At 36.2% G+C, this 23,680-nt stretch overlaps 1 protein-coding gene across 4 annotated transcripts in view; it reads left to right on the top strand.

Moving 5' to 3' along the window:
- LOC116178152 (runt-related transcription factor 3-like) overlaps positions 1–23,680 on the top strand; it is an 82,167-nt gene that overhangs the window by 22,608 nt on the left and 35,879 nt on the right. Inside the window, exons 3-4 of one of the 4 annotated variants that reach the window (XM_031497560.1) lie at positions 5,780–5,815; positions 17,238–17,396. The exons of 1 other annotated variant lie outside the window; for it this stretch is intronic. In XM_031497560.1, coding sequence (XP_031353420.1) covers positions 5,780–5,815; positions 17,238–17,396 — 195 coding nt within the window. The remainder of the gene's footprint in view (positions 1–5,779; positions 5,816–17,237; positions 17,397–23,680) is intronic. 2 more of the 4 variants (XM_031497561.1, XM_031497562.1) reach the window with 2 other exon arrangements.

Raw genomic sequence — 23,680 nt, 5'->3', positions numbered from 1 at the left:
GTTAGTAAAGGTTGAATAGAATTAGCTTCATTAGTGCAATCTAAATTTTAGGAAATTTTAAAGTATTTAAACTAAATTTTGGTGTTTGGCAAACCTATTGCAAGCCATAATTGTCAAGAATCAAGAAACCTCTAATAATTTTCTTTTTTTACTGAATTACAATTCATATTAACAAATATGTACATTGTGGTGCCCCTTGCCGCACCTGTTAGTTTTGCAAATCAAACTATCAATGCCATTGTAATTTGATAAGGTGAGATTTGAGAGTAATTATTTAAAATATAACGTAGGAATGGAGAAGGTCGCTCAACCAAAATGTTTCCAAAAGAAACATAATCAAATCTCTCATATTGTAAAGAAAAAAGATAAAATAACGTAATCTCCCGCATTAATTAATTTGTAATCATTAAGAAACTAAACGCAATCTTTAAGTAAGTGGTTTGATACGATAATAGCTATACGCGATTATTAATATGGTCACTTGAATCGAAAACCATCAACCACTTTTCTTGGGTCTGAAACCCACGATTCTGTGGTCGAGCGTATATGCGAGCTTACCTCAAATCATCGGCCAGGCCGCTAAAGACGCAAACCGCCGCATCTCTTAATCGATTGATTGTTTTGTACGGCGGCGGCTGTAAAAATTTTTTGACGGAGATAAAAACGATTCTTCGATTATCTCGAGTCTGCAGAGGATAATTGGATTTGGCCATTCGTGATCGACTGTGATTATCAGGAGCAATGGTACTAACCAGTGTGAGGGTATCATTACGATACGATGGTGGTTTTCGAAAATAATCCAACTCATTGCTACCGTACGGTTACGTTTTCTCATCAAATGCGGACGTGTTAAAAAAAAGTAACTGCACACTTTTGCCCGAGGGGTTTTACGCATGTGACCGTCATTAAACATGTGCTCGGCTAAAATTTTGAGAAATATTAATAAACATTCAATGAACAATGTAAGTTTCGTGCTTGTTGAACAATAGCCCGCGTGTATGGCTGGACGAAATTGGTTCTCATGTGAATCGGGTAACGATACAATAAGGTTTATTATTTGTCCGACACCCCTAAGTAAAATACACTGTTTAAATTGGTATAATTTTAGACACGCAACAACAATATGTCGTGTTACAACTTTGCTTCCTAACCATACATTTATTGTCCTACAGAATCGGGTTTTAAATAAAAAATAAAGGACTGTCTGCAAGTTTCGGCAGCTTTCCGAAATTATTATGCCTTTTCATCGTGAGGTAAACATTTTTACAATTTTTGATTTGTTATAACGGTCTCTTCGATTCATAAAATGGGGCGTGAAAGATCTCTTGGATTTTTTCTCAAATTTGCTGGGGAAGGTCATATATTGAATATTTGAAATGCTACAGAAAACAGTTGCATGGGATTTGGATCTGGAAAGATAGGAATTGTCTCCATTGCTACTTTAACCCTGTCATGCAGGTTTTCGGCGCTCCATATCTTCATATTCCGGGAGTTTATTTTATTGGTTTAGTGTATGGTAATTTTTGATTAATTTACTTGCCTGTTGATAAAAAGCAGTTTGGGTTGTTTTAAGTGGCATTGAAGAATTCAAAAATGGGATACAAAGCGAAAAGGAATTTGGTTCGGTTCAAAAAAGACAAAATCTTTTAAATTATGCCCTATTGCATAAGGCGATAGGTAGGTCTATTTTTGAAATCCCTACGATCAAATGTACAAGATTTAATTTAAAAAGCGACGATTTTTGAAAATGTTTTTGCTTCCTTATTTATTTTATTTTTGGTTTTGTGGATGGGGTTTTAGTCACGGTTGCTCTACCAACCCAACCCACTATACATTTATAAATGCCCATGTCCGAACCCGGCTTCGAACCAGGAACCCGTAGTCTCTCAGTAGAGATTCCATTCCACTGCGCCACATAGGCCGGTTTTAATGAGGTAAAGCTACCATGGAAACTTCATCGATTGCGATTTTTTCCAACAAATTTTTGAGGGTATCCTTCTGTAACGCGTTCTTTGCCTCAAATATCAATATCTGAGATGTCGTTCGATCAAATCGGCAGTTTTTTTTTAATTTGTGAGAAGCTTCGGGATTTTTGGGATTATCACGTATATAAAGTGACTTTTTTTGAAAATTTAGTTGTCTCCAGTGCTGTACATAAACGTGTTCGATGTCTCACTAGGGATTATTGCCGTGGAACTGCCTTCAAACACCAGGCATTTTAAAATTAATACGATTTTTAATCAGTATCAATGTTTGAAGCCACAAAAAGGTCACTTAGAGACCTTAAATTAACGTCAAACTTTTGCGTTCACTTTATCATGTAGATCGTCGATGTTAATACAAAAAAAAACAAAAATTATGAATTTATTGAAGGAAATTTTTGAAAAAATCAGTAGGTATCTTCATATCGGTTCAGATTTAACGCATTTGCAGCTCTACTGTCCGGATGGAAATCATCTGTTAAATAAGTAATCGTTTCGTAACGGAAAGTCCAGAAAAGTACCAACTTTGCGCCAATTTATTTAAATTTTTTTCACTTTCCTTATTTGTTTATAAAGGCATGCAAAATTCAAAAAACGAAAATATGCTTATACAGTCAAAACCGTGCTTTTCTGCATAAGGCGATGGGGGTATTTTTAAAATGCCCATTGCCTAAATGTATAAGATCCAGTCAAAAAAGCGACATTAAAAAAATTTTTTTTGCTGTGGTTTTAATGATGTAAGGCTGCCACAATTTCGACTTTCGAAGTAGGCGTTGAATTTTGACGAAACCTTCTGTAACGTGTTTTTTGTGGAAAATTGTAGCATAGGTCATCGAATCGACCTTTTTTTTTTATTTTTTAAAGATGTTTTCGTTCTTACTGGAATATCACTTATACAGGGTGGGCCATTAGTGCGTGAGTGGAAGATTTATTAACGCACACATTTAGAATTCCTTTCCGGGGAATGTTTAAGGACGCTTAAGGCTACATAAAACCTAAAAATGTGTTTAACGAAATTGCAGTTACTGTACAGGGTGATTTATATCAAAATTGCATGTCTTAAATAGAATATCTTGTATATTATTGCATATTTCGATTCCTTGGTCAATTTTAGTGTGAGTTTATGTATTACACATATCTAAAATGAGTCGTCAAAAATTAGATGTCCGGTAAAAATATCATGAAGCTTAGAAGGCCGTGACTCTGCAGTGCATGAAATTGACCAACATCAAGTCAAATTATAAAACACTTACCCCAAACAAAACAAAACAAAAAATCTTTTGGGTTTTTCATAGCTCATTTTATAAGGAGTCGAAATATGCAATAATATACAGGGGGTTCTATTTCAAAAGTGCAACTTTGATCTAAATTACCCTGTATAATAATAGCAATATTGAGATTTAAGTCAGAAAAAAAGGTCAGTTAGGCACCACAAATTATTCGCATCAAACAACCTCCAATTTCCGATCATTTAAAAATGTCACTTAGGGACTCAAATTTCCGTCAATCCTTTTCACTACTTAATCTCGTGATTTAGCGTCGATTTTAACAAAAAACAGAATTTTTAAATTTTTGATGACAAGTGCCCATTTTGCGCACATTTCGATTACTTTTTTCATTTTCACTTTGGTGTCGTTTTGCAAAGACGCTTTTTGAAAAAAATGGTGTCAATTCAATAAAATAAGAATAAGTCAGAAACTGTTAAAGATAGCTATAGGAACATGTATTGTCAAATATGCCCATTTCGATTCTTTATCTCATGCAATAGTAAGAAAATGGTCATTCCATTTAAAAAACTGAGTTTTTAATCTTTGAAGTTTCATAAATTTGGATCTCCAACTTAACTTTTTTTAAGGTCACTAAAAGAAAGCCCTATTCATTCTCTATGCACTGATAAAAATAGGTTGCCATGACTATAACCGTTTCCAAGTAATTAATTATCAAGATACCATCTGCATCTGCCATTTTTTTTCTTAGAGTCAAAATAACTTAAAATCCATAAATGGCAGATATCGACAGGTGGGTATCAAAAGAACTGAAATTTCACGTAAAATCCAAAAATGCAATAAAAAATAGGGGTTGCCACTTAAAATAACGAAGTTACTAGCTACTTCCGGTATTTCCGAAAGTGCGACCATTTTGAAAATATTTATACATCGATTCGGCCTTCAGAGTAACTCCTAAGTACAAATTTTCAAAAACCTACATATTTTACTTTCCCAGAAACGTTTAACTAAAGGTCACAAAAAAACACCCTGTATAACATGCAATTGATCAAGCGACGATTTTTGACAATTTTTTTGCTTCGGTTTAGTGATTTTAACGAAACCTTCTGTGGCCTGTTCTTTTGATAAATTGCAACGTCCGACCTGCCTGTAGATCAAATTGGCAATTTTTTTGGATTTGTTAGGGATATTTTTATTTTGTGGGAATATCCGGTATATAAAGTAATTTTTTCTGAAAATTTCGATTCAACTTGTCTTCGGATCTGCACATTGACGTGTTCTAACGGTTAAGAATTACCCCGATTTTTAGGCAATATCACGTTTCAGACAACAAAAAGGTCACTTAGGGACTTCAAATCCCTTTTGCGTTCGCTTATTTTAATTAGGCAGGGTGTTACATGTAAGTATGTAAACAAAAATTGGGTGGGAGAGGGATCAAAACAAGAACTTTTTCCAAATAAACCGAGGGTACAACGTGTTTCGTTTGGGAGTCACCCCCAAAAAAGGGGTGAAATTGGGATTTCTTCTTTAATTTTTTCTCAGCAACCAAAAAGTTACAAAGACTGGTGGCACGCCTTTCAATAGGTTTTGGGGATGTTTTTTCCGATTTTGAAAATTTTTTTTCAAAAGTTTTTGTTTAAAATTTGCTAAAATGCATACAGTGTGTCTCCCGATTGTTTGTTTGTAAACCAAAAAAAAAACTTCTGTGGATCAGCTCCGCTTTGTAGGAAATTAATTTGTAACATAATTTTAGCTTCGAAATCGCCTTTGAAATTTTCAAAAAAACGAGATACGTACAAATGTTGTTGAGAGTAAAAAACATGTAAAATGTAGGGCCTAGATTTTTTTAATGTTTTTATTTTGTAACTTTTGAGGAAATCCGAAAGAATGGTACGTAAAAAAACTATTCAGAATAGAATGTAATGACCGTTACCGTATGGCCCATTTGAGCAAGTTCAATTAAAATCCTCAATTTTCTTTTGCTTTTAAGAAACATTTTTTTCGGATTTCCTAAAAAAATCCGCAGGTCAAAAATAAAACATAAAAAAATCAAAGTAGGCCTAGGACTCAGATTTTCATTCTGAACAACTTTTGTGCGTATCTCGTCTTTGAAGAGCACTTTACTGATATGCAAAAAACGTTTTTTGAAAATTTCAAAGGCACCCTTGATTTTTCGAAACTAAATTGTCACAAACTAGTTTCCAATCAGGCAGGATTGATTTTGGACCTTTGCAGTACTTCGCACACTCCATTTCTCCCGGCAAGCTGCGAATCCGATCAACTTTGGCTTTGAAGGTCTCTGGACTGTGAACAAACGACGAAATTTAGGAGCGGGGAGTGGAGGGGGACCACAGCCTTAGAATATTCGAGTGCCTGTGTAGATCATCCGGAATCACCTTATGGGAATTAAAAAATTAACCTGTACGCAATAATACGGAATTACGGGTATACCTAAGTTTAAGAGTTTCCCCATTTAATTATAATGACAGAAATAATTAATTATCATTTATCAATGTTGCACACCTTGAAACTTTGACGAATAGCAATTGTTTATAAATCGATTTTTTCCAGATTCGCCCAGTTTTCCGACCTCTTCGAATTTTCCAGGTTAGTGAAACGAAATTATGATGCACATTATATACCTAGAACTTTGCACCAATAAATATGCTTAATTTTAGTATGCGAAACGCGTACGTACTTTCGGCTTGTCGAAATGGTCTCGCTTTCGTGTTTGTACAGGTAAGACTCGTTAATGGCGTCGGAAACAAATCGCCGGTAATTACGTGCAGTAATAATAGATAAAGAAACAAACACATTAATACTTAATTATTATTACGTAGTAATCAGCGCAGCAACTTAACAAACCTAAAGTAAGATGCTGTGGGAAATTCGCTGGCGCGGCTGATAAGGCCGTTTCCTGTTCGGCCGACGATAACGTTAATATTTCGAAAATGTTTGTAACAGTAACGTATAATAAAAATTCTTTCTACCCACTGCAATTCGAAAGGGGTAAAATTTTTCTCTTGTGAATTCCACTGTCTGAAAATTCATATACGCGATGGTTATGTGAAAATCCCGGCGTTAGTCAGACGAGCGAGGGACAGAGACAGTTCGACTGATTCATTTCCTTCTTTCTGTAGAAGTCAATTAATTGAATTTTTAAATATTTAGACTGCACAAATTTTTAAACGTGGAATTCGTTCCTCGTTATTTGCGAAGTTGCAAAAAATAAAATTGTACGAATTTCCCCAAATTTTGTATTTTTGTTTGTAGTTCCTATCACGAGATGGCATATCTCCAAATGGGGGCATCCAAAGGAATTTCTTCAACGACATTTTAGTTTGAATTTTTTAATTCTTTAGATTCATTCAGTTTAAAGAAATACATATTTTGAGACTTGGTTTATTTGCAAAATATTGTTGATTTGATCCTCTGTATTTACCAATTTTTAAAATGTTTATACATAGGGTGTTCAGATTCTTCATTCTTCAGATTCTTCAGATTCCTCCGACCCCCTCAGATTTATCAGATTCTTCAGATTGTTCAGATTCTTCCGATTCCTCAGATTTATCAGATTATTTTCAGATTCCTCCGACCGCTCAGATTTATCAGATTCTTCAGATTTTCCCTATTCTCCTGATTCGTCAGATTCCTCAGATCCTTCAGATTCAGATCTTCAAATCTCGATCCTTTAATTTTGAAATGTAGGGTGGAGGTGGAGAGGGAACCAAGACTTGATGCAATTTATTGTGTGGAACTATTATTATAACACAGAAGGGTGGAACTTGTGGCTTTACCTAGGTTTCTCGGTATCCCCTTTCTAATATTATAAAAACATTTCTAATCATGCACTCCTAAATTGGTAGTACGAAAAAAAATTCTTAGTTTGATAGTATTTGGTTCTGCGAGTTTGGATATCTAGCGAAGAGAAGAGTATACTATTTTCCTCTAAAGTCCATGGTCTCAGATCGATCCTGAAAAGACTTACTCTCTTGAAGGCTTTGGCCCGTAGAATCCGAAACAAACAGAGTTTTCTATTTTGGAAAATTGCATCAAAAATCCGATTGGGTCACCAATTCATATAAAGGTGGTGTTAGAAAGAGGGACTTTTAGTAAGTAGGTACATCATAAACCTCCCTTATTCCTCTACGAAACGTACATTTCTTTGGTGATTAAGGCCTTACTTTTGACAAAAAAACACACCTAGTTAATATAAAGTACTGTAGACTAACGCGTTGAAAATCAGAGTCTAATGTAAGAAACGACTCACTGGATTTACAGGGTGTCCCATTTCGACACTTTTATATAGGCCCCGCAATAGTAATAAAAAGTAATATAGGCGTTATGTGCTCTTTTTGGGGCAAACGTCAAATTTTGAAAATATTCGCTCGCTTAAGAGATACGGGGGAAAATCACAAAGATTGTGAATTTCAGAATGATCCTATTAGAAGAGATACAACAAAATTTTTATAACAAAAGTTTGTTTATAATGATGTTGAACTCTTTTTTCCAAAATATAAAACTAAAAAAGTTCAATAGTGATTCAAAAAGATTCAAAAAAAGTTTTAAAAAAATTTTAAAATTTGATAAATTGTGTTTAACTATTTGAATTTTTTTAATTTTGTTCTTAATCTTTTAGAATAATTTTTGAATATTTTTTAATTACTTGAACCTTTTTTGAATAATATCTCTATTGATTCTAAACGATTCAAAAAAGATTTTTTTAAATTTAAACTTTCACAAATTTTTTAATTTTTTTTCAATTATTTGAACCTTTTTTTAATTTATTCCTAATCTTATGGAATCTTTTTTGAATTTTTTGAATCACTTGAATCTTTTTCGAATATCATCTCTTGCGTGATATACAGGGTGGCACAATGAAATCGAAACAGACTAAATAATCGCAAGAATATAGTTTTTGGAAAAAACGCAAAAACACTTCAAAATTAACACCCCTGCTCTCAACTACCCAAACAGGGTTGCTACCCCTTCAATAATTTTCTGTGTTGATTTCTTATGGTTTATGTTTTTCAGGATTATTTTGTGTACCTAAATTTGTTATAACCAGGTTCATTCACGTAAAAGCTTGAATATTCATTTGAATTATTTGTAATTTGACACCCTGTATTCTATACAAACGATTCGTTCAAATTGGAAAAATAAACCATAGGCGTAATAGGAAATTAAGAGCCCTTTCCAATGATGTGTCACTCGACCCCACGCTCAATTTAAAATTAGTGAAGGGGTGGCAACCCTGCTTGGGGGGTTGACAGCAGGGGAACAAATTTTGAAGTAAAAGATCTCCCCCTTGCAATCCAAATCGCCGTGATTTTGCGTTTGCTTCAAAAGTTATTTCCTTACGAGTTATTCATTTCTGTTTCGTTTTCGTTGAGCCACCCTGTATTTATTTTTGAAAGGAGAATTTAATACTTGTGCTATCCACATCGCTAAGAGCCTCTATGGTTTTTGGAACGGATGCGACACGTGGGAACTTCCCCAAAGTTAAGTTGAGATGACTAGTACATAGATAGTTGTCCCACGGATTCAATCGGAGTGGAATCTTGTGAACAAGGGAATATCGATAAGAACGACGGTGTAAAATAGATAGTGATATATGAACTGCTCCCTCAATTATAAATTTCGTGGTTATTCTATGTAAGAAAGAGGCAAACAGGTTTAGTCACTGCGGCTACTGGAATTTTATGGAGTTTTCTGACCAAAATCACGATCGCCCGCATTTATTTCTAAATTTCGACCGGTTTTTTATGACCAGTGAAATAAATGGCTTTATTTTCGACCTTACGTCTGCAATGCATACCTATGAATGCTTATAGACCCGTGCCGTTATTTTTGTTCATAGTCACATTGTCTATCATTGTCAAAAAAAGTATCTTTAATATTTCGTGACATTTTTACGTTGTTTACGAATAATATGCGCTTAGCGCAGCAGACGAACTCTGAAAGCAAAAATGAATTAGATGAAGAAAGTGCGTGTGGACTGTTCAGTGGTTGCAGAACACGTACCCATAGATATTGCTGAAAAACATGCTCATATTTAAATGTTTATTGTTCAAAAAAGGTTGGGGAGACACATATGCCCTCGCGGAAATTTAGTCGCCTACTTCTATACCTTTTTTTTTGCGTATTTCTGTTTACTCGGCGCTTTGAAATAAATGCGGGCAGTCGTGATTTTGGTAAGAAAACACTATAAGCCTTCACTAGTAGGTAATAGATTGGACCGATTTCATCCAGTTTCTCTTACAAGGCATTGACAGTAACAGTCTGGTCGTGGGATCTCGAAAACTCTAGAAAATACGAAGAGCTGTAAAAAAAAAGAACATTCCGAGTACTTCCGAAGCTATACTAGAACAACCGAAATTTGCCGAATTTAGTTCTTTTTTTTTGCTTTTATTTGAACAGATATAACAAAATAAAAGGAACCCTTTCTCATCTTAATCAATACCCTCGGTGTAGAGGGTGCGAAGAAATAAGAAGAAGAAATACCTCTGCACATACTGGGTCAGTGTATAGGGTATAGTACCCAAGAAACAGATTGATGGACGCATCAGGTATGCTACAAAGTGTTCCTCTCAAGATGATCCTGGATTTTTTAAAAGACCGTACGCATCTGAAGATAACGTAAAATAAAAGCAACAAGCATTTGACAACTTTTTACACAATTAGAGTACACTCGCTCTATTCAACATTCGATGGGAAGACGTTTTCCTGAAGGAAATTCCACTCCGCCGCTTGGAGCGATTCGTGGCAAGAATCTCAACTTCCTGATGTACCCACCGGCTTTTTGAAACAACAAAAAACCGATATTTATTTAAAATAACAGACAAATAAAAGAGGAACCGATAAATACTGTGGCTAGATTTAATCGCGAAAGGAAAGGGTGACCACCACGGCCGCAACAAGATATACGGTTACACACGATGTTCCTAAAACCCGAAGATAAAATAAAAAGTTGCAATAGGGAAAAGGCGTCGAACTTACATACTATAATTAACAATTAAACAAAAAAAATTCTCTAATCTCTTGTTAATTAAAAATTTCTGATAATTTCTATTGATTCGGATTCAGAGCTTTTCCTGTTTATTAAGCGTCGAGATTATTTTCTTGAATTGTTCGGCAAATTGTAATTAATGTTATAGTTTGAAATTATTATTTAAACAATACCTTGGCGATAACACACATATTGAATGGAAACGGGGCAGAAATTGAAATCGAATTGAATAAACGGCGTTTTAATTGCCGGAAATTTTCATTTTAATTTACTCACTATCGATAAGTATAATTACCGCTTATCATTTCGGAATTTATCTCAAAAAACTTGGATAAACTGCTAATCGGAAGTGGAAAAAAGAATACGTTTCACAAAACTATGTAATTAGTGGGCTGCTTTATAAATTATGGACGTACACGTTAAAACAATCGGCGCGCATTTCGGCGTACACGACATGTACAAAACGCATCCAGGTCATGAATGCACATGAGGTGTACTGAATGCGAATAGGTACATCCACCTACAGCTGGATAAATACAAAATACGCATATAGAGATTCAATCACTGATAAATGCGTCAGATTAGCAATTTACAAATCTGCAATTACTGCCTCATTATTCCCCCAAGTAATTACTATTTGCAGTTGATCTGTCAGTTACAATCGGGGTTCGCCGCCCGGTAACTAGTTTGTAAGTTTTTTCCTGTAATGAGGGGGTAAATTATTATTTAGCGCAAATTGATTTTTAGATCTGACCCTGCTCGTTTCGACACATTTCCGTAAACGTGTCCCCAAGAGCTTTCTATTGAAAAATTGCACCTTTTTTATTTTTATACACGATTTTAGTAAACATTCGCGCGTTTGGAGCGCACCGGAGCGAAAATTAAATTATAAATAATAATTCCTAATAGATTACAGGTATTATGCTGTAACGGTAGAAAGTAATGTTGCATGTAATAAATTGAACGCAAATAATAAATAGCATTTTTAACCTAAACAAACTTTATTGTTTATTGTTTGCAAAATCTTGTAACCAATTTATATAATTGCTTAATATTGGACTTCCTAAATCAAAAGCATGCAAAAAATAATGTTCTCACGGGTAGTTACAAATTCAAGACGGCAAATGCCTGCTCGTACTATTCATTCTGACGTTCAAAGAATGTTAAATTTTCGCAAAAACTATGCCGACGGCTAGCTCAATATCGGAAATTTTTTAGCAAATTAATTTCAAACAGAATTTTTTCCTCTATGGTTGAAAGATGTAACTTATCACATTTTTGTTTGAGATCACTTGATTGTAAATAACGACTGAAATCTGGGATCGTTACATATATTGAAAAAATGAAAGTCCGTCTTCACTTAAAAACTTAAAACCAATCTTAATTTTCTTTGAAATCCAGTACTAAAATTGTAATAATTTGGATGGCCACCTTTTTATCTGACGCTCCTTTGACCAAAAAAATACAAAAAGACGAACTATTCACAATCTTAAAAAATAAACTAAGAACTCAGCTAGAAGATTTTCATTGTTTAATATTACATTTAATGTAAAATTTTATTTCCTACCAAATGCGGGGTCTCATCAAAGAAGGGCTCCCTTGATTCTCAAAATTACGTAATCCGACGGTAAGCGTCAATGACATTAAAAAAATACCTGCGCACAATTCTACTACTGCAGTTCGGTGGTACATTACATCATGTAGTTTTATTTCTGTCCAATCACCTTAGAATATTATAACGGTCGGCAGAGTTGACGCTGCGTTTCCTCGAACCCGCCGCATAAACGGCCTACTAGCTGAGGGTTTGAACACAAAATAAGAGCTTGAGACCTTCCACAGCGGTAGATCGTCCGTCGTTGTACTTACCAATGGGGTTGAACGCCACTCAATTTCTACCTTAAGTCTCCCCATGTGAAATTGAAAGGATACGAGGGTAGTAATAACAGTACAAATCAGTTTAGGTACCAAAAGAAAGACTGATTTATTGAAACACTAAATATCAGTAGCAAAAATGAAACTGGATTCCACAATTGGATAACGTATCATACAAATATTCAAAATTATAAGTTACCTTACTCACAACTCTTAGTAACTACACTGTACAATTCAAATTCCTCAGTTTAACAAGCCCCCAATCTAGAATGATCGATTAATAAACTACAAAGTTCAGCCTGAACTTGAACTAAAATTAAAACCCTAAAAGAAATCAAAAGTAACTCTCCTTCGTTGATGTCATACGACAACTGCCGATTGAAATTGCGGTACACAAATATCCGACGAAACGATAACAAGGAAAAAACTCAATTATATCCTCCTATAGGAGTTATAGTACGTGAATCCGTCCTAATTACTGCGGAATCCTGAATTTAATGAATCCAATCGCCAGAGATGAATGAATATGGATGATGGCAATTCCATGCGTTCTTCTAACTCACGCTGTCAGTTGTTTGTGTAACTCGATACGGGTACTTTATCGCGCGCGGCTAAACGCAAATTTTTTCTTTTCCTTTCTTATTTCATATTCCATTTTGTAGCCAATTTCTGTTTTATCCACTCCTTTCCACCTCTCCAAGTCCAAGTCCTTCCATATTATACTTTAATAGTCTTCACTCTTCTGTCAGTATAAAATATATCTGCCTGCAGTAGAGACCAACCGGTGCTTTCCATGCCGCCTTTCAACTTTGATTCTCAAAAACGAGCTTATTGTTTCACTAATTGTCAGCTGTTCGGGCGCCTTTTATAAATCGATCGAGTTCTCGGCAACGGAACGCAATTTTATTCGCACTACCGTGTTATGCCTGCATCGTATCATCGTGTGTAATTAGGTCAGCCGGTAATGTAGAAACTCATCTATGGCGCGCTTGGCCTGATAAGATGGCGGTGGACTCCCCCAAATGAATTTTCCTTGCGTAATATTGAGAAAATAAAAAATTCGGCGGTTTCCACTCAGGAATATCGATGTACAAAGTACAATTCGGTAGGTAATACTAATAATGAAGAAAAGAGTAAACCAGTAGTAAGAAGTAAGAAGTAAGACACCTAAATATGATTATTCAAAGTCAAAGGGTAAATGCGTAATTTTTGTTAACATACCAAAAACAGCCTTAGAACTTATAATAAATCCGCAAATGCATCAGCGAAGTGTAACAAGAGAAAATTTCACTAAACTTAATCCCAAAAGGTTGACAAAATTTTTAAGTAACTGTAATGGCGTGTATGTTCTTCTAGAAATAATGATCGAATTTCGTCTTTGTATAAAGAAGTGCGTGCGTCGAAAGAAATTTAAAAAAAATTGCAGCACCTCCGTCGGCGAAACAAAGAACATCGTAAAAGCCTATACTAAAATAATAAATTTACTACTGGAATTAACTTGCATCTAAAACTAGTGGATTACACACGAAACGCCTAGATGGCGTAAGAATATCAAGTAAAACGTCGAATTTTAATATAAACGAAAGTAAGAACACCAAATTTGGATTACGAGCCAAAAGAACGTAACATTAAAAATGCACTGACGTCTAGTGATGCCACAGCATAGACTTTTTAGCGCATTTTTTTAATAATTAAATTGTTTGTGTTTTATCCGTCTGTCTGTCCGGGCCTCCTTCTGCAGTTTTTAATTACCAGGAGATGCCGTTTTTGAAAGGAAAGTAAAACGTGCCTAACTTTTACATGCGACAACCAATTAACTATTGTCAATGGGGAGGGGCGATGGGTATGTTGTACCCTTCATGGCTTTCTAATGAAAGGTCTCATCGAATTGAATCGGTGTCTCCAAACTATAACTTTCCTGCGCGACTCCTTTTCGAGATCAGAGGGTGACGGGGGGTGGGGAGTTGGGATAGAAATTGATTTCATCTTTCGTGGTATTCTAATTAAACGTCTCAACAAAAGGAATACTTCTACCAATCAGACTCCTTTTCGACCTATCGTTATCGGTTATAATTCCTTATATTTGAAAAGCTGATTGTCGGAGGAGGGTACTCACAAAGGGTGATTGGGACGTTTAGAAGAAATATATAGGCCTTTCGGGGGACGTAACGGTTCGACGGACGAGGTGTTTCGGCGGCGAGACTTTTCGGCGATCTGATGATTCGGTGGAGCACAATTCTGCGGATTATTTATTTACTGGGTGACCCAATAAGACTGTTCCTCAGCTATATCTCGAGAACCGTTCGTCATATGACTTAGGGGTAAACAAAAATTATTGGGTAAATCTGTCATGAAGAATCGCTTGAAAATATTTTCAAGTTCTAAAAATTACCACTAGAGGGCGTAACTGCCAACTTAAATTTTAAAATTGCATTTTCTTTAAATTTCGCATAATAAACTAAACATTATTTTTTTCACATTTTTAAAGAAAACCAGTTTATCTATCATTTTCGTAAAAACAAAAACTCAATTATTTCAAAAAACAAAGATGATGTGGGGCGTTTAATTGCTGTTGCAATAACCTACTTTAACTTCTTAACCGTTTGACCGATTGTAACAAATTTGGTATCGTTGAAAAGAGCATTCCTTGGGCAATAACAATCAACCATATAGTTAATTTAGTTGAATCCTTCTCCCCCAGGGGGCTAGTTTTGACACTATGATCCAAAATCCTAAAAAAATCAAATGAAATGATATGACTTTTTCTTTATGAAAAAGTAGCCAAATAACATCCAAAGAGGCCAGTGAAAACCGTTTTTCAAAATCTCGTTCCTAACCTCGAAATATGGGAAAATTACCGGAAATACGTCAAATAAAATACAATTTAAGCATTTTTATTAATTAATTAATTAATCTCATTTTACCAATATTTGAGGTTAGGAACGAGATCTTGAAAAACGGTTTTCACTTGCCTCTTTGGATGTTATTAATTATTAAAGATGAGAGAAATTTAAGAAAAAGTCATATCATTCCATTTGATTTTTTTGATTTTTTTAGGATTTTGGGTCATATTGTCAAAACTATTCCCCTGGCGGGAAAGGATTCAACTAAATTAATATATTTTGGTTGATTCTTGTTGCCCAAGGAATACTCTTTTCAACGATACCAAATTTGTTACAATCGGTCAGACGGTTAAGATGTTAAAGCAGGTTATTGCAAAAACAATTGAACGCCCCACACTTTGTTTTTGAAATAACTGAATTTTTGTTTTTACGAAAATGATAGATAAACTGGTTCTCTTTAAAAATGTGAAAAAATAATGTTTATAATTTATAATGCGAAATTTAAAGAAAATGCAATTTTAAAATTTAAGATGGCAGTTACGCCCTCTGGTGGTCATTTTTAGAACTGAAACATATTTTCCAGCGATTTACCAAATAATTTTTTTTATCCCTAAGTCATATGACGAACGGTTCTCGAGATATGGCCGAGGAACAGTCTTATTGGGTCACCCGGTACATGCTGGTTTAGAGCAAAGACAGTTTCTACCATTAGTAATAATGATAATAATAATAAATCATTGGAATTGACACAGAATAATCACATAAGGTACATGAACATTATACCACACGGTCCTTCCAGTTTCCCCCTAGGGATTAAGGTTCAGATTGTCAAAAATTTTAACCGTCTGGTCTACCATTAGGCTCGAGTACTGGCGACAAAATTTCAAACTCATATAGATAATCCCAATACCATCGATCCGTATGTGATCGATCGGATTAGGAATAAGCTTGATTACCAGCGACAAAATTTCGAATTCGTATAATCCGAATGCCATCAACCCGCATGTGATCGGATACGGATCGATGGTATGTATAGGGATTACCTATGAGTCCGAAATTTTGACGCTAGTACTCAAGATTCAAGATTGGATTTGGATTCAGAGAAAGCCGTGGAAATGAAATACAATAATTTTACATGACCGATACTTCTATCTCTCTCTGTCAAAGCCAACTCGAGTCACTTTTGATTATAATCCGCCGATAAGTGCGGCCGTTCGTTCTGGAAGTCGCTTGGTCGCCGTTTCCACGTCAGTTAGAAACAGATTGCACCACAAAATTTTGATAAATTGAATGATAGTTGTCAGTGCAAAAAATAGGCAGGCCAATGTGTAAAAATCGTGTAGGTACTTTATCTAAATCAGCGAAAACTTGTACCCAAATTTATACACCAAAAATACTTCATCCAACTGTTGCAGTTTTAATGTTATTGTTCATTTCATGATCATAATGTAGATTTTTCAGAAGTGCTATACCACTGGGGTTTGGTTTTAGGGCGACTAGACGGATTTTTCTGTCTAAGCGGATCGTTCCTCTTCTTTTTCAGATCGTATTGCCTAGGCAATGAGAAGGAACCAGAACGTTTTTCACACATCGCACTCATCTTTCTGAAGTAGGTAGTGAACAACACGTTCATACGGTTTGTGGCGTTTGCAAAAAAGTGTGCTTGCGGAAACACACCACAAACCGTAATCTGTTGTGTATGCGGTGAGGACAATCTATAACCCAAACGCGAATGTTTACATTTTGATATTTGTCTATTCCATTTTCATCCCGACCGATGACTTTCGATCGGAGCAATTGAAATGCGGAGGGTAATTGGCGAGTCTTAAATTTTAAATACGCTCCAACGTTGAAATAATCAACTTGCAAATTCAGCGTGTGTGTGTGTCGATCGTATTGGCGCACGGCCTAAAATTTGTAAACGGCGGCGTCGAACGGAAGCCATCAGACCAGTAGTGCAATGATTTCCTCCCCATGTCATTTCCGTTACCATTAATACTAAATTATTTGTAGAATTTTGTGTACGCTGATGACCCAACATCTGTTAATGATTTGTCCTAATTAACTCACACCACGACATCTAGTTTCGGTTACGCATAAATTGTTCTGTACGTAAACCATTCGCAACCCCTTCGACCGACGGATCGGAACAGTGACGGAATTACCGATGCGATGGGATGCCCTTTTCGAAATTGAATTGATCAAACTAATACATTATGTTGAATTTTAATGCGCTAACGGTTACTAATTAGTCTGAGCTTGTGTGATTTATTTAAGCGAAATTTAACAGTTGTTCACATTTCAGGTGCTACACAATCGTATAGGGCGTTAGGATTAGGGCACCGTCCATTCCCGGACGCGCCGTTCACGTCGCACTTAAGAGAACTGGAGACGCTAAGGCGGAGGGCGCCATCGTCGCAAAGCGGCGACGGTTCGCAAAGTTCCTACAAAACAGACTCGCAAGGTAAACTCATTTCGCTTTTACAGTTAGCCGTAAATTAAAATCTAATAAACTTTTTCGAGAGGCCCCGAAGAACGGGGACCGCCTCACGACCGCCACGGCGAAGTCTAATGAAAAATTAAATCATTTTCGGGTCCATTTTCAAATGCGTGTGGGCCTTAATGGTGTAAGAAATCTATTACGCTATATATGTACATAATTTGCCGAAAGTAGTAATCAGAAGAAAAAGTGGTGCACAGAAACGCTCAAAAAAACCGGTAGAAATTCGTGTCATTATTTTTACATTCAGGTAGCTTCTTATTGAAATAACTTAGCACATTACAGTAATTATAGGTTGGCTCGGTGATGTTATTGTTTCAGAGTTTGATTCCCGTCGGAGTGAAATAATAAGATAGAAATTGAAACGTAACAACCTGTTGAATATTGAGTTATGGAAGATTATGGCATTCTTATATAGCCGTGTTCATTCATGCTTTAATTTCTTTATTGTGTGTATTACGAATAATTCCGCAAAAAAAACGGCTTGTATTTTCATTCTATTCAATAATTTTTTTGGTTAATGTCTATATTGCTAATTTCAATCTCTTCAAATAAATACCAAAGATAAATTAAACGATAATTGTAAGCGAAAGATGAAGATGTTTCCAAAATGTATGAAAGCCGTCACCTATTACAGTGAAAAATGCCAATCATTATCAATGTATACCAACATTTCAGTTAACCGGAACCGTAATTGAGACTCAAAAACTCTCTATCGAAAAATTTTCGTGAATCTGTTTCTCATCATAAAAGCTAAAAAACGGTTAACATAAATAATAAATGCAAAATTGTACAAAATAGTTAGAAGATACTTGACATTAATTAGTCTACATGTACGAAGAAGTAATTATATAAAGCTTTGAAAGAAAATTAGGATTTAGGGGTGGAAGTTGGCAGATGCCCAGACGCTTGGGCTTAATATTTGGCCTTCCATGAACTAGAGCCGTACGTCCTTGGTCACTCGTGGAGTAACTTGTCTGACTAAAATTCCCCCAACATGGAGCTCTCTATTCTACCAGTGACAAAAATGTGCTGAGGCTTACATTCCATCCACTATAAAAAAGAACTTTTCGAGCACTGATCATTATCCCCACCAATTACGACTTGAAATGGATACAGTTGTAACGACATAGTTCCATTTACATGGGCGCTGAAATTAATTCCAAATTTCCAAATCAATTAAGCAAATGCAAATGGTTCTCATAGGTCGATTTCTTTAGGAACATTGAAATTACTCCAAACAAATTCATTATGCAAATTCCTAAAAACAAACGACCCAGTACTTTACGCAAATCAAAATAACTTACAGTAATTCACGTGGATGAAATTTCTTTCACGTTACAATTGATCTTTCTTCTCCTTGGAAAATGGCGTTCCCTTTAGAAATATCGAAATAGACGCTTCAGTGGTACAGTTGACTCCGTAATGGATGAGAAAGCAAAAATGCCCCTACGTAATGCGAATCTGAGCAAACCGCCTTCAATTTCGCGGGATCGTAATTATGCAATAGAAAAAATATCAATATTCCGATGTGCTGATACTAATCTTGCCCAGTTTGTGTTTTGGATAAATGCACAGATTATTTGTCTTTAAATTCCCTGCCGTATGCCGTTGTATACAAAATTTTAGTTATCGCACAAGGCGTTGTCAAATGACGCCACTCAAACATTACAGAAGTTGCTGTTAGCAATTCGAAACAGAATCTTCTCTGTTTATTACAAATTAATATCAGTTTATTTATTCGCGCTCCTACTACGAGATGTTAATTCACGTAAATTAGGGCACCACAACACAAAATTAAGTTTACAGGCGACTAGCAGTTTGTCACCAATTTAGTTTCAATTTAACGACGCGCTTTAAACAACTAGCCGGTTTATGTGTTTTCACTCAAAAGAAAACTATAACTCTCACCGGGAAAGATTACCGGTCACAGCACACCTTGTGTCAATTTACAATCTATGTTTTTTTTAAGATGCGAGCGACTTCCGGAATAGGATCGTGCCAATGTTGAACGAAAAGATTTTTCGTTGAAAATTGTAGACCGGGATCAGGTCTTCTGTGACCAGCAATCTTTCCTGGCGAGAGGTTTAGTAACGCGCTACAGCGTCTATATGAACTCGCACAAAAACATGGTGCGTGGTGGCTCTTGAATGTTTCTTCGCCGTAAAACTTGGCAATTGCACGAACTAAAATTTCTCGTACACCAAATAGCACGCGCCTTCGCTATTTCGCTCAATTTCTGCGCACTTAAAATTTACGCACAGTGACGTGATCACCCGCAAATTCGGCTTCGGATATAATTTTTAAAGCATCCGTTTCGATTCACGAACTCAAGCAAGAATCTTCGCAATTTGAAACTCGCCCGGTAGAAATACTGAAATGGGTCTTCCTTTCTGAACAATACGATTGCGACTAGGGTACCCTTTTAAACGAACAGTAAACTTGATTTTTGTCAAGTGCTCGGCTTGAAACAAAACGAAACGAAACTGATCCTAAAAGATCGTGGCTACCGCGTTCGTTTTCCTCAATACACTTCTTGTTATCGCTTGTTATCATCAGACATACCTTTATTCACGTTCGCTATGAAGCGGTACATGTCTAAATTTTCCTACGCTGAACAAAATACAAATTCGAAAAAAATACTTTTCTTAATTTTAAAACAGATTGGAGTGAAAGTACAAGTGCCCACTCTTCCATCTAGTCGCTTAATAGAATGCAACAGTGGCCATCGCCCACCAATCTCGTTATTTTCAGTCGAAAGGTTGGTCTCAGGGCCTTGTTCTGCACATGAAAATCCTGTGAAAACACCCCCAAGAGCTGTAAAGGTGGCCCCGTGCATGCATGAATAATAATTAATGAATCAAATATAAAACCTCGGAATGCAAGTAAATTTAGGGCCCCGCCGCTTTGTGCATTTTTTTTGGTTAAATTTACCAAAAATGATATATTAGAGGGTGAAAATTCTGCTGATGCACCTTATATAATTTATTCCGCACTCTTTATTGGGTTTAAATTTAAAGAACATAGTGGGGAATTTGAGAACGTGGGAGCAACGATTTAGAAAAAATTGAGCAACGGAATTCGATAGAAATTTGGAAGGAAAAAACTTGAGAAGTACGAGTACGAGGGATTGAGGTAAGTTTGGGGGGAAATGTGAAGATAACTTGGGCAGAACTCTAAGAAGACTTTTGGGAATTTAAATGTTTAAGAAAGGAAAGTGAGGATAAAGGATAATGGAATATCCGAAGAAACATATCTATGGGTGATGTGAAAACTTAAGTGAAAGTATCTCGAAAACGGTGTCAGAAGAAGATACTTACAAAAGGAAAATGAAATATTGCGGAAAATTTCTTTTTAATAGTGTTACATACATCAGTCATATATCTAAAATAAGTTCGAGTTGAATTTAGGGGTAGGGGGTCCGAGCGTATTTCCAAACACCCCTCTATTTCATTTTCATTGAATTTATCCGTTATTAAAATCAAACCCTGCATAGTGATATATAATATTCCCGACATTGGTGCCAACTTCACAATTTTAAGGTTCCTACAAGTATTTCGGGTTGAATATAATGGTAGTGAATCACTATTTTGTATAGTTCTACGTTTTCGCAAAAATCGCCGTTTTTTATTAGGTTTAGGCGTAGGACAGAAAAGGCGGGGCGCATGTTGGGCCGTAGGTAAACGTCGTTTGCCGCCGCGAACGGGGAGAGACGGGTCTACGGGAGAGCCCTAGCTATGCCGAACTCGCCTTCGGCTCGCTAGGCATTGGTGTAGGAAAAATGCGAGCAGTTTTTCGTCGCGAGAAGGGCGAGCTCGAGCTATGCCGAGCTCGCCGTCGCTCGGCATTGGTATGCATTTCGCATATTGTGGCCGGATCCGTTTATCGACCCCGACATTCGGGACGGCGGTTGGTTTATGCCGAACTCGCCTTCGGCTCGCTCGGCATTGGTATATTAGGCGCGCGTGTTAAGAATCGAAAGTCCTAGATTATTTTACTTCGTTAGGGGGAAGGGTTATTAAAAATGTTTGTTGAAATTTGTATTTCAAAAAAGTTAAACAAAAATTTCTCAAACGTACAAATAACGTAATGTACAACGCTGCTTGGTGTGATGTTCTGTTTACCTTCATTTTTGTTTGAATTTGTGTATTAAATTAAAAAAGTAAAAAAAAGTTTCTTAAACCTACAAATAACCTAATGTCCGAAGCTGCTTGGTGTCACACTCTGTTTAGCTTCATTAAGAATTTTTGTATGAGTGTGTAGTACAAAAGAAATTAAAAAAATAATCGAGGTTGAGGAGCGAGTCTACCGGAGAGCCCTTCGGCTCGCTCGGCATTGGTATGAAAAAAAGTGTAGTGTGTGTTTGGCTGTTGATAAATGTCGTTTGCCACCGTGGACGTAGAGAGACGAATCTAAGGGAGAGCCCTAGCTATGCCGAACTCGCCTATTGGTGTAAAAAAAATGTACTGTATGTTTGGCCGTTGGTAAATGTCGTTTGCCACCATGGACGGAGAGAGACGAATCTAAGGGAGAGCCCTAGCTATGCCGAACTCGCCTTCGGCTTGCTCGGCATTGGTGTAAAAAAATGTACTGTGTGTTTGGCCGTTGGCAAATGTCGTTTGCCACCGTGGACGTAGAGAGACGACTCTAAGGGAGGGACAGAGTTATGCCGAACTCGCCTTCGGCTCGCTCGGCATTGGTATACGAGGCGCGTGTAGTAAGAATCGAAAGTCTTTAGTTAGTTTACTTGGTTGGGGAGAGAATTTTTGTTTGAATTTGTATTTCGAAAAAAGTTTAAAAAAAATTTCTTAAATCTACAAGTAACCTAATGTCCCAAGCTGCTTAGTGTCACACTCTGTTTAGCTTCATTTAGAATTTTTGTTTGAATTTATATTTTAAAAAAAATCCTAAATCTACAAATAATCTAATGTGCAAAGCTGATTGGTGTCACATTTTGTTTAGCTTCATTTAGAATTGTTGTTTGAATTTGTATTAAAAGAAATAATCGATGTAGAGTGTAAGTAAAAGCCATAGCTATTCAGAACTCTCCTTCGGCTCGCTCGGCATTGGATAGGAGATACGTGTGCCAAGAATCGAAAGTCCTAGGTCTTTTTGCTTAGTTAGGTGAAGGGTCGCTCGCAGCGTTCCATTAGGAAATTTAAAAAGTTAAAAAAATTCTCAAAACTACAAATATCCTAATGTCCAAAGCTGTTTGTTATGGAACTGTTTATTTTCATTAAGAATTTTTGTTTGAATTTGTGTTTCATAAAAAGTATGTCCAAAGCTGCGTGGTACCACCTTCTGTTTAGTTTCATTTTTTTGATTGTTTCCAAGTGAAACGTTTGACTACGTTCAGAGATTTGATTTATTTAGCCCCCTAACCTAAGCTAACTAACTAACCTACATCCAAACACTATCTTTACTCGAACGAGCGGAGAAAGCGGAACTAACTATCAGCGGAAATGACCTAAACAAAACCCCCTATCCAAAGAATGAGCTGAAAGGGAACTATGTTGTCGTTAGGGAAGTATTATACACTACGTGTACACCCCTCAACGCAGTACGCCGTGGTACACGTCAGGGAATACTTCCCAATGGAAGTTGCGCTAAAAAGCACTACTTCCTAAGAAAATACGTCGACTTACATCGACGGAACCGCCGCAACGTTCAAATGAACTTACGCGGTTGAAATGTGGTATTATTTGAACGGTTATATTGCGCATGCGCCGATACAGAAGATGTATTTTTTTCAAATGGCGCCATCTATACAACTGTCACGGGAACTGTCAAAAAATCTGGGACATTGGGTTATAACTTTCGTTCCACGTGCTATTTACACATGTTCAAATGAATACAGAAAGGGGTCAAATGCTTCATTCGCGCTTTTATGGAGGGGGGGGGGGTCTACCTTAATGTTAAACTTTTACCTACAGGGTGAGTTTTTAAAGTGCTACGGGGAGATATCTCCAAAATGATTTAAATTATTTGGTGACTTAATAAGGATATGGGGGGACAAATTTTAAAATATTTTTATTTACTTACAACTTAAATAAATCTTTCAATGTCTGTTTTTAAGATCGACAAAATGTCCTCGTTGTACTTGCAACCACCTTTATAATGCGTTTCCATGAAAATGCTTAATATTATAAATTAAATCATGTGTCACCATGGAAGCAATTAAACAATAACATATTAACACATACGTAGTAGATTCAAATTTTAGAAACAAAAGAACACCATTTCATGGA

Source organism: Photinus pyralis, unplaced genomic scaffold (genome assembly GCF_008802855.1).
Source record: "Photinus pyralis isolate 1611_PpyrPB1 unplaced genomic scaffold, Ppyr1.3 Ppyr1.4_LG8, whole genome shotgun sequence".
NCBI classification, from domain to species: domain Eukaryota; kingdom Metazoa; phylum Arthropoda; class Insecta; order Coleoptera; family Lampyridae; genus Photinus; species Photinus pyralis.
The sequence above is the reverse complement of the archived record's forward strand: the minus strand, read 5'-3'. Positions and strand labels throughout refer to the sequence as shown.